Source organism: Atta cephalotes (genome assembly GCF_000143395.1).
Source record: "Atta cephalotes unplaced genomic scaffold scaffold00001, whole genome shotgun sequence".
Classification (NCBI taxonomy): Eukaryota; Metazoa; Arthropoda; class Insecta; order Hymenoptera; family Formicidae; genus Atta; species Atta cephalotes.
Genome location: NW_012130065.1, coordinates 200,504 through 212,571, shown reverse-complemented (window position 1 = coordinate 212,571; position 12,068 = coordinate 200,504). Strand labels below are relative to the sequence as shown.

Below are 12,068 nucleotides of genomic sequence, written 5' to 3'. Positions count from 1 at the left end.
TAAAGAAAGAAAGAAAGAAAGAAAGAAAGAAAGAAAGAAAGAAAGTAAAGAAAGAAGAAGAAGAAGTAAGAGAGAGAGAGAGAGAGAGAGAGAGAGAGAGAGAGAGAGACATACACACGTCAAAGATATAATAGCAATGTAATAAAATGACAATAACAGTAATAATTGCATTAGGTGTTAAACCATAATTAACTAAACGTTGGAGCTAAAGTAGGCGTTACAAAGGGTTTCTAATCTTAATTTAACAGTTTAATTAGAGCTTGATTCTCTATTAACTCTTCACAAAAAGACGATTCGAATAAACCGCATGGGATTTTTCGTTCAACTAATCCTCTGTTGTATCCAATTTTATATATTGTACCAGTCAGGACAGTCGGTTTAACTCTGGATATAATGTAACTACATTCCACACGATCTCATGTTGATGTTTGTAATCTCTTTGACTCGTCGCGCGTGCATGTTTCAGGATCTCTCGGTCCTTACTGCCAACAGGCAAACATGCTATTGTTAATCCAATTGCAATTTTCTGATTCGATATACAGAGATTGTCAAATAAAGAGAAATATGTATGTTGAGACTTTTATTTTGCTATGCCGCTTACGAATTAAAGTTATGCAATTTATTTAATGATGGAAATGGCAGAACTGTCATTTTCATTATTAATGGTTGAATTGATATAAGGGATTCGTAATGATGCCACGATGATGGTTTGAAATTTCCTCTCTCCAAGTTACAAAGAGCGCCTTTACATCAAGTGTTGGCATCAAGATAGCGTACTTGACCGCGAAGTATCGCGCTTCCTTGTGACACGTACGTCAAGAACAGGGGATCTCGTTATGTCTGGATCTCACGGGTTCTCTATTGAGAATACAAAGTAGCAATCGATCGAGATGGAATTGTCGGCGCCTGATACCGTCTTATACAAGTTGGGCCAGGCTGGGCTGGATCAGGCAGGCAGACCAGGCTGAGGAATGCCACAGGGTAGCATCACACGAATGTGCTGGTACACACGCACAGACCCGAACACATCGTTACACTATACATTGTCTATGTATAGGGCATCCAAAGTGCTTCGGCCTTTGGGTGAATGGCTAAGAAGCAACCTTGACGAAGTGTTTGGAATGCGCCGGCCGTTGCAATTTCTTATGTAGGCTACCCAGAAGCGATGAATCTCCCGACCGTTCCTTTGTATCGCGCATTGGCTGCGTGTACCGGGTGCAACCTCGCAACACACGTGTTGCCACCTTGCAATTTTGCGTCGTATCTCTCTCGTTCCTTCCCCACCCTATACTTCTACGTATAATTCCTACCGCTGTGAAATACGATCGATGGCGTTTTACGCGGAAGAAGCGTTTCGCTGATTCTTAACTTTGTTAAAAAGCGGAACCCGGGCTGTTCGAAGCGAAAAATGTACAATTATGCCTTGCACTCAACGCGATCAAATTTCCTGTAATATTCCAAAGGCGCACCTTTTCGTTTACATAATTAATTGTTTGGTTCAATGTTCGCTTCATGCTCGCAAAAAATGAAAAGAATCGATGAATAGCATATCGCAAAGTATTTTCATGAATGCGAGCACCTTATATTAACGTATCTGATTATATATAACAAGCTGAACACCTTATATATTAACGTATCTGATTATACATAACAGTCATCCATTTGTTTTTGCGTATCTATATTTGCATATTTGTGCTACGCTAATTGTTACTATTTGCAAAAGAGTGTACGTCAACTTGAGATAATAATTATTCGTTATATTGGTAACTGTAATTGTACGAAGACAAGGCGGTTAAAATTAGATGAAAGATAATGCACGCATTAATATGGTACAAAAAATTGAATATTGAAAATTTTTTTTCTTGCTTACCGCTAATTTTAAAAGTAGGCTGAAAATAAAGTTTCTTCTTGCTTTTTTTCTTAATCGAACTTAACTAACTCGATTGTTTAAAACGCCAAATTGTTTATTATAGTCTATGTTGTTCCGCTTTGATGCTCTGTACTATTTACGCATTATATGCACGCAAATAGTATACTCGTTTCCAGTACGCCTGCACTGCAACTCGTGCAATTCGTTATGAATGAAACCTTTGCATCTTCTACGGTATCGCTTCGCCTCGCTTCGCCTCGCCTCGCTTCGCTTCGCTTCGTCTCGCTTCGTCGCCAGCTTCGACGAAGCTGTTGGCTTTAACAGCTTTGATGCGATGCGACAAGACATTACGCTTTCTCGTATATGATGTTACATGAAGTAATTATGAGACTCGCATATAATTAATTGCTTGATAATTATCAGTAGTGAATTTTATGTTGAATTTTATGTTGAATTTTATGTTGAAAATTTATGAAAATTATAAATCTGAATTGCAGTTGGGAAAGAGGTTTTTATTTTTATTCAGGAGGAAGTCGCGACTGTAATTAAGACCAATATCTTAATAAAAAAAATCTTATATTCCTCTCCTCCCCCCTTTTTTGTTCAATGTCATAATTCAAAAATGAAAGACGCATACATGCGCGAATAAAATTATTAATAGAACGGTAAATAAGATGAATAAACATTTCCCTGACATTTCCCCGATGCTTCATCAACGCTTATCGCTTGACAATGCTTGAAGTTTGACAATGCTTGAACCGACAAATGTGACAGAAAACAAATGTCTGGTAATAATACTGCCAGTGCACCTGTCGACAATGTTGATTACTGTATTTTAACACGTGCGTTGTTTACGTATTTTGGTAACATGCACTGCCAAAAAACGTATGACTAGAGTAGTAGTTTGGCAAGACGTGACTTTTGTCATACTTCGACTAGACAATTTTATGAATAGATAATTCATGAAGGACAGTAACACATGTCATCAATTAGTCTCGAGTACAACATAATTTATAAGTTTGGTTCCTCTTATCGTTAGTGTTGAAAGTCATTGCTGATAACATTATTATTCTCTATTATTTTTCGAATAGTATGCAATATATTTCTGCAAACAAATTGATGCTATATGGAGAGAATTGTTTCTTTGTTAGAATTTATTCTGAAAATATGATAGTGAGACAACATTGTATTTCGAAAAATTTTATGTAAATTTCTCTCATTTATTAATAAAATTATAATATTATATAAAATCAATTTAATCAATTTTATTGAAGTGCATGGTAAAAATCTTTAAAATAATGTATTGTAGATATCACAACTACCATACTTTCCATATTTCCAGGATAAAAAATATATAACCATATTTTCCAGGATAAAAAAAAAATTCTTTCCGTGTACACATAACATAAAATATCTTAGTGTTTCTTTCTTCATGCAAATCATATTACGAGATAATCATTGACTAGAAGAGACGTCGTGTATTATAAAATCATTCCGTAAAGGTAAAAGCTTAGAGAATTTGCGTTTCGCAGATACGTGGCTTATCCCTCTAGGATGAAATGATCTTGATAAAGCGATTCTGACAATGATATAGCTCGTGCGAATAATAGTGGAGGAACGACGTCTTCTTTTGTTTATTTCGACGGCAGCTGATGGCGCGGCGAGTATTTTTAGCGTCTCTCGTTGAAATCGAGCACGTCGACTACGTTCCGTTACGCCTGTTCCAATACGATGATTAGCGAAACCAAGGAAGCAAGCTGCAGTTTAATGCACCGGCTTAACTGCTGCACGTTGCTGTTGCCGCGTGCCAGACGTGACTTGGCACTTGTAGAACACGCTCGGAATCGCAAAAATCACATTACACTGATTTTTCAATTCTGATTTTTATCGGATTAACACAAAATAATTTCCATTAGCCATTCTATGATTTCGTTTAGTACTATATATAATTAAAAGTTTTCCAATATCGTGCGTATGGAGTTGGAAAAAACTCAAAAAAAGTATATATGTTAAATGAGAATAAATGTTCAATTAGCTTAAAAATTCTTAAAATTCAAAGGCTTGCAGATAAATAACTGACATACGATGAACATAATTTCTTAATTTTGCAGTTTAGCATTTCAGTATAAACGATTGTAGTAGTCAAGTCTAGCGAGTGTCTTTTCTTTCAAATTTGTCAATGATAGCGTTTATGATAGCAATTATTGATCCAGAGTATAGTTAATAGTAGGAAACTCTGTTGCGTTATTAATTCCGTCACAATATGGTTTTCCTCTGTTACAGTGTGCCAAAGTATAGACATAAGAAATAGTGTGAGTGAATTCTCAAAACTAGAAGGATGCCGGGTGGTCGAAGGTTTCGTACAAATTCTCTTGATCGATCGAGCAGAGCAGTCGGCCTACGCCAATCTCAGCTTCCCCGATCTGGTCGAGATCACTGGATATCTTATTTTATACAGGTACAACTATTTACCAATCATTTAACCCTCCGTCTGCAATTTGGGTCTTTTTAACTCAAATGTTAAAACTTTTATTTAATAAAAATGGAAACTGAACAAAAATGGAAATTTCTTTAAAAATGTATAACTTAGCAATGAAGAAACTGAATTCTACCCTCTTTTATTTCGGAGAAATTTGAGAGTAAAATTTTGCTTGCGCAGAAAAATTCAAAAATTGCAGAGGGAGAGTTAATATTGTAGATAATGTAGCTTTTAAAGGAGACATTTTCCCATTAGCATAGCAGACAGTCTATGCGATGGTTATTCGCATATTTTAACTTTGCACTTATGCTTGCTGTATTTCTAGGGTAAGCGGACTGAGGACCGTCGGTCGTTTGTTTCCGAATCTAACGGTCATTCGCGGTCATTCTCTCTTTATCAATTATGCCCTCGTAGCATTCGAGATGATGCATCTTCAAGAAATCGGTCTTCACTCTTTAACCAGCATTTTGCGCGGATCCGTCCGATTCGAAAAGAATCCGACGTTATGTTACGTCGATACCATCGATTGGGATATCATTGCCAAAGCTGGCAAGGGAGGGCACTTCATAAAGGTGAGTATCTTCGATTTTTGTATCTCAACGCACTTAAACGGTAAATTATTATTAGAAAGATTCGATGGCCAAGATAAGTATATTTGTAAGACTCGAATCGGCCGAGAATCCTATCTTTATTCGACGCTATTCGACGAACAATTCGCATCAGCAACATCCAACTGACATCAAAATAGCATAATGGCTTACGATAATTGTTCAGATTCTTTTGAAAAGATAGCACGAATTTTTTATAGTTACAATTTTTGACCAGTGTACTACAACGTGCGCGACTCATCATGCTTGGCAGCATCTTTCGTATCACGAATTGTTAAGAGATAAAAAGAACTCAGGCGGAAGAGGTAAATTACTTCATTTATTTTACAATGAAACGCGTTATGCAAAGTGCTGTAATGCACCGTGAAAAGACTCTATAAAGAAACTCTATAAAGAAACTTATAAAGAAACTCTATAAAGAAACCGTTAGAAATGACATAATGGTGATACAATGTTTAGCCATGATACAATATACACTTTCTGAAGCGTCCAAATCGCTTTAACATCATGTGAGTAAAACTATGCAAGGACTGCGTATTTATGATCGAATAATACGAATACAATATGATAAATATCTATGACGATGAAATCATTTATATGTAAATTTTCCTTTTTACTGATGACTTTGGACGATCAATTAATCATTTTCGCTCTGTTTTATACTCAGAAATAGTATCGAATGGTATCTTCTGAAAAGCATATCGTTGCGAGAAACGGTAACGGTATTGATCATCGAATACGAGCCTTTCGCAATGTGTTTTTCGACCTTCGTATTCGGCTTCGACGTAGTATAGTCTTTCTTCTCTTACTTTCTTACACATAGTTTCGCACGGTAAAAGAATTTCCTATATTCTGCTAAAAACATCTATCGCGCCCGTTTCTTTTCTCTGAAATACATACAAATTACATTTCGTTGATCACGTGGTATTTGAAAAAATGAGATATGTCAATATAGAATAAGATCAATTATAAAAATAATGGCAATAAAATGACAGGATTAGATTTTGACGATAGTCAATATATCTACATAGAAGACGTCAAGTTAGAAATGTATTTTCATTGCTTCACATGTTGTAATACTTGTGCTTTAAACAGCATGTTGAAAAGTCATAATTCTGTAGCGGCATTTTTGTTTTTGTGAGTTACTTGAAACTTCTCGCGATATGAAGCGCATATGAAGAGTGTCAGAAATAAAAACATAAAATTTTGAGAGAAATTATAAGCGGAATTACGTGCAAATGCACAAATAAATAGAACTGTTACAGTGCATTCGTATTTTGTTTACAGGATAACAAACCAACAAATGGTTGTCCGGTGTGCGACAAAAAATGTCCAACAAGACAGACGAAATTCGATCAGTCTCTGTGCTGGAATCGACAACACTGCCAACAAAGTAAATTATTATTACGATTGATTATATTCACGAATATATTGCAGATTTTTCATCGAATCTTGAACCAGATTCCTAAAAAAAAAAAAAATGTCACAGATAACGATATTAAATTTTTTTGAAATTAGTAGTTAAACGATTTGAGTTTAGTTAGTAGAGTTTAGTTTATACAACTACTTCTTATACAACTACTTGTTCTACATGTGAAATTTCCAGTTTACATATTTATTTCATCTTTTTAAGAGTGTCGTATATAAATACATCTAGTTAGAATACCTCCACATACATATAATTAATAGCATGTATAATTAATAGTACGTAATAATAATCTATCAGCATAATTTGTAAGTTATTATCTATTTAATTCGCGAAAAAATGCGATAAATAGCGTTTTACTTTAACGTAACGATTTATCTTTATAGTATGCGACTGGAAATGCGAGAATAGAGCTTGCAACAGTACGGGAGAATGCTGTCATCCGTTCTGTTTAGGTGGATGCACAGGACCGACGGCCAATGATTGTACCGTTTGCAAAAATGTAATAATAAATAAAGAGTGTAAAGATCGTTGCCCAAAAGGCAAGTACGAATTTATGAATCGACGTTGCATCGAAGAGCAAGAATGCCTTCAGATGCAAAAGCCGCGCGAAGCGCCAGATGCTATGAAGTCACGCCCGTATAAGCCATTCAATGGTACCTGCGTAATCGAGTGCCCTCCGGGTTACATGGAGAGTGAAGAGAAGAAGGGTAAGCCCCCAACCTGCCAGAAGTGTGAAGGTCCGTCGTGCTTAAAGGAATGTGCTGGTGCAAATGTGGACAGCATCGCTTCGGCACAGAAATTACGCGGATGTACACACATCGCAGGTAGCCTCGAGATACAGATACGCGGTGGCAAAAACATCGTAAAAGAACTCGAGGATAGCCTAAGCACGATCGAGGAGATAGACGGCTATTTGAAGATCGTCCGCAGCTTCCCACTGATATCTCTCAACTTTCTGAAGAATCTGCGCGTAATACGCGGTCAAACACTCGAGAATGGCAAGTATAGTCTCGCCGTGCTCGATAATCAGAATCTTCAAGAACTCTGGGACTGGAACACGCACCCGAATATTACCATTTTGTCCAGTGGAGGCCCCGCTAAGCTCTTCTTTCATTTTAATCCTAAATTGTGTCTGCACGAAATCGAAAAACTACGAGAGAAGGCCAAATTGGAAGAATTCACTGATCACGATGTAGCATCCAGCAGCAATGGAGATAAAGTTGCATGTAACGTCACCGAGCTAAAGACTAAAGTCACTAAGAAGTCATCTAGAGGAGCTATTATCGAGTGGAAGGCTTTTACGCATCACGATACCAGGTCCCTCTTGGGTTACGTTGTTTACTTTATCGAAGCGCCTAATCAGAATATAACTATGTACGATGGCCGTGATGCTTGTGGTGGTGATGGCTGGCGGGTGGAGGACGTTTCCGCTGAGAGCACAACGCCGCAGCCCCACAACGGCACGGAATCACAAGAGCCTGTTTATCACACTCACATACTGACCCTACTGAAGCCGTATACTCAGTATGCTTACTATGTAAAGACTTACACCATAGCCACGGAAAGGTCAGGCGCCCAAAGTAAAGTCAAGTACTTTACGACGCTACCGGATGCGCCTAGCTCTCCCAGAGCCTTATCGACTTGGAGTAATTCTAGCAACGAGCTGGTTATATCCTGGTTTCCACCACTTCATAAAAATGGAAATCTAACGCATTATCGCATTGTTGGTCGTTGGGAGCCCGATGACCCGAATTTCATTGACCAGAGGAATTATTGTGACGAACGTAATTTAAATCATTTAATCATTTTTTTCAATAATATATAATAATATAATAATGTAAACAAAATTCTTTTCTAATACGAGTATATTGTCACGGTCATATAATAATTATTATGAATGTGCTACATTTTTTTATTGCACTGTAAATATTTTTACAGTTCGATATACAGTTAATTCATTATTAATCAATTACTAATTTCAGCTATGCCGTTACCTGAAGCAAAACCACCAGAGGAAGTTATAGCGGAGGAAGAAAAAAAGCATAACGAGTTGGAGAAGGAGTTCGCAAAAACTGATTCGTGCATCTGTTCTGATCGTGAAACGACGGATCAATCGATGCGTGAAAAAGAAGTTTCCAGTTCGATTGCCTTCGAAAATGCGCTACACAATCAGGTTTATGTAAAACGACTATCGCAGCAGCGTAGAAGACGTCACACTAGTGAAATGTTAATCGCAGCGGATCTAGCCAGAGAGTTTACGTATGATCAGGTAAAATTTCAGATTCCCTATCAATAACGATTATTAAGTATAAGCAAACAAATATAAAAATTAAAAAAATTGAGTACTGCACTTTATTTACTTATTTACTTTATTTATTATAAGTGATATTTCGAACATGATTCTTTCTGTATTTTATATCACGTATATTTGTATTCAAATTGATTAAAAGATTAATTTAACTTCCACAGAAATAATGGTGAAAATATTAATACTGCGAAATGAATCAATAGTAATTTCATTAACTGCATTTAATTACGTAAAATTACAGTATTTTATCTTATCGTTTAAAATTGAATATAACTCTTAATATTTCATGTTTAGGATAGAGAAAGTACTAACGATAAAGTGGAGAATGGTACATTCACGGTATTCGAGCGATTAATACCCAGCACCAATCTTACTTTCGTTATGAGAAATCTTCGACACTTTGCTGCGTACAATATTGAAGTTCAAGCTTGCCGAGAACGTGTTGGGAATGATACGAAGAGTAAGAATTGTTCGACGAAGAGCATGAAAACGTACCGTACGTTATCTATGGAGAGCGCAGATAATATTCCATCGAACACTTTTGAATTAAAGACTTCTGGCGAGAATAACAGTTTCACTATAGTTACATTGTCTTGGGACGAACCACCTCAACCTAATGGCCTAATAGTCACGTATCAGATTGAGTATAAAAGAATTGACATAAAAAATGTGAGTAATACACAATTTTTAATTTTTATTTACATTGTAAGTGTTTCTGAAATAAAAACAAGAAAGAATTTAATGTAAAAAATATTTCTTAAAAAGAGGGAAGTAATTTATAATTTAGAATGTATCTTGTACATGCTATCGTCTGTAATACATTCATTTCCGTATATTGTATATAGATACAAGCAACAGTGGTATGTATCACAAGACGCGATTTTACTAACATGGGCAACTCATACGTCTTGAAGGAACTTTCTCCTGGAAATTATTCTGTAAAAGTACGAGCTACGAGTTTAGCTGGAAATGGCGCGTATACCGAAGTGAAATATTTTTATATACCGGAATATGGTACATTTGGTACATTCTGGATTTTATTCTGGTCGATATTGGGTATTGTCATAACGTTTAGTTCTTTAACAATATTGTACGTATTTAAAAAGAGATCAATGCGAAATGTGCCTAGTATGCGGCTTATCGCGACAGTGAATCCAGAATATGTAAGCACAAGTTATGTACCGGACGAATGGGAAGTGCCCAGAAAGAAAATTCAATTATTACGGGAATTAGGAAATGGTTCTTTTGGCATGGTATACGAAGGATTGGCCAGGGATGTCGTGAAAGGCAAACCGGAAGTACGGTGTGCTGTGAAAACTGTAAATGAAAACGCAACCGACCGTGAACGGATAGAATTCCTTAACGAAGCGTCCGTCATGAAGTAAGAATTAATTATTTCCTCTCTAACAATATGTATCTCCTTCTATCTTTCTAACTTATTATAATTTTCTTGTTAAAGGGCTTTTAATACTCATCACGTTGTCAGATTGTTGGGCGTAGTGTCGCAAGGTCAACCTACATTGGTAGTTATGGAATTGATGGTAAACGGTGATTTAAAGACATATTTGAGAAGTCACCGACCGGATGTGTGCGAGAACTCTAAACAACCTCCGACATTGAGAGATATCTTGCAAATGGCAGTTGAAATTGCAGACGGCATGTCTTATCTCGCCGCAAAGAAATTCGTCCACAGAGATTTAGCTGCTCGTAACTGTATGGTAGCCGAAGATCTTACTGTAAAAATCGGTGATTTCGGCATGACAAGAGATATATATGAAACCGATTACTATCGAAAAGGGTCCAAAGGACTGTTACCAGTCAGGTGGATGGCACCAGAAAGTTTGAAAGATGGCGTATTCACTAGTTTTTCTGATGTTTGGAGCTACGGAGTTGTTCTCTGGGAAATGGTAACATTAGCTTCGCAGCCATATCAAGGCTTGTCGAATGATCAGGTAAATATACAAATTGTTCAAAAAAATAATTTTTGGTTGTTCTACATTTCTTTAAATTATTATTGTGTTGTTTTTAGGTATTGCGTTATGTAATTGAGGGGGGAGTTATGGAACGACCGGAAAATTGTCCTGATTCACTGTATAATTTAATGAGGCGTACCTGGAATCATAGAGCCACGAGAAGACCTACCTTTATAGACATCGAGACGCAGTTATTGCAAGAAGTTAGTATAGAAGACTTTGAGAATGTTAGTTTTTATCATAGTCCGGAAGGAATCGAAGCTCGAAATCAAAATAATTCGCATTCACCACAAACTGACCAGTAAGTATATAATTTCATATCAATTAATATTTAGATAATTAAATGTATGTAATTTAATTATTTAATTTAAACAGAGATTTAGAAATGGTTGCTCTACAAGAGCATTTACGAGAGGAAGAAATGGAGGGAGAAGAAGATTCGCCGCTGCGTCAAGACTTTGGTGACTTTGCAAGTTTTGAACCTCGCAGTAAAAATACCTTAAGTCCACGATACGGAGCAGATTCGTATGGCGAAACCTCAAAAGCTTCCAATTTCCATGACATGAACTCGATAAAAGTACCCAAGGCTGGATTTGATGAATTTGGCGGTATCTCCGGAGATTCGCTCGTATCTAGTAAGGACACATTAAACTCGCCTTTTGTAGAAGGCAGCCTTAAATCAGTCAGGAGCTCGCCTTTTATATATAAGAAAAGTACTTCCCGCAGTAACGTAAGTCAAGGTTCTTTAGGAAAATCTGGAAGTCCACAAAGTTTAGTTAAACGAAATTTTCTCGATAGCCCAAATCCGTCTAAGCTTCAGGATGATCCCGATTACGAAAACAGGAGTCCTGAAATCATGTCAGGCATTGAAAAAAGGGAAATTACTTCTTTACACGTAGAATTTCCTTCAGTGGACGTTCAAATCAATGGTGACAAAACGGAAAACAACAAACGCACGGGAGATTACATGAATAAATCAGAAATGTTGAATAATGGTTACATCAGTAATACGACCACGTAGCTTCGCTGTACGAAACTTTATCACTTGGAGTGAATCGGATATGAATATTCCAACAAAAAGGCAGTGTCTGTGCCAAATTTCTGAGCATACTGAATTATCATTTTGAAAGGATTAACATTGAACAATGTTTTCTATATATGGAAGGGATGTTAGTGTGTTCTAGCTCTAACAAACAAGTTATACTCGTAAGTCTATATTTTAAACGTCTAGACATAACTAAGAGTACAGGTCCTAACAAACAAATGGAGTTTCCTTATACGGGTGTTACCATGTCTTAATTCCGTCTCTCTAAATGTAATTTATCGCTACGCGTGTACAGTTAATTATATATTTGTTGCGCTGCGATGCATGTTGGAAAAGAGCAGCGAATATATTTATAT

General features: G+C 36.6%; 1 protein-coding gene across 1 annotated transcript in view; it reads left to right on the top strand.

Annotated features, from left to right (window-relative positions):
- LOC105619143 (insulin-like receptor) overlaps window positions 1–11,688 on the top strand; it is a 21,985-nt gene extending 10,297 nt beyond the window's left edge. The window contains exons 2-11 of the mRNA XM_012201021.1: window positions 4,154–4,328; window positions 4,675–4,921; window positions 6,245–6,350; window positions 6,770–8,170; window positions 8,369–8,655; window positions 8,989–9,363; window positions 9,540–10,075; window positions 10,154–10,646; window positions 10,724–10,968; window positions 11,043–11,688. Of these exons, the coding sequence (XP_012056411.1) occupies window positions 4,154–4,328; window positions 4,675–4,921; window positions 6,245–6,350; window positions 6,770–8,170; window positions 8,369–8,655; window positions 8,989–9,363; window positions 9,540–10,075; window positions 10,154–10,646; window positions 10,724–10,968; window positions 11,043–11,688 (4,511 nt within the window). The remainder of the gene's footprint in view (window positions 1–4,153; window positions 4,329–4,674; window positions 4,922–6,244; window positions 6,351–6,769; window positions 8,171–8,368; window positions 8,656–8,988; window positions 9,364–9,539; window positions 10,076–10,153; window positions 10,647–10,723; window positions 10,969–11,042) is intronic.
- The last annotated feature ends 380 nt before the right edge of the window (window positions 11,689–12,068 follow it).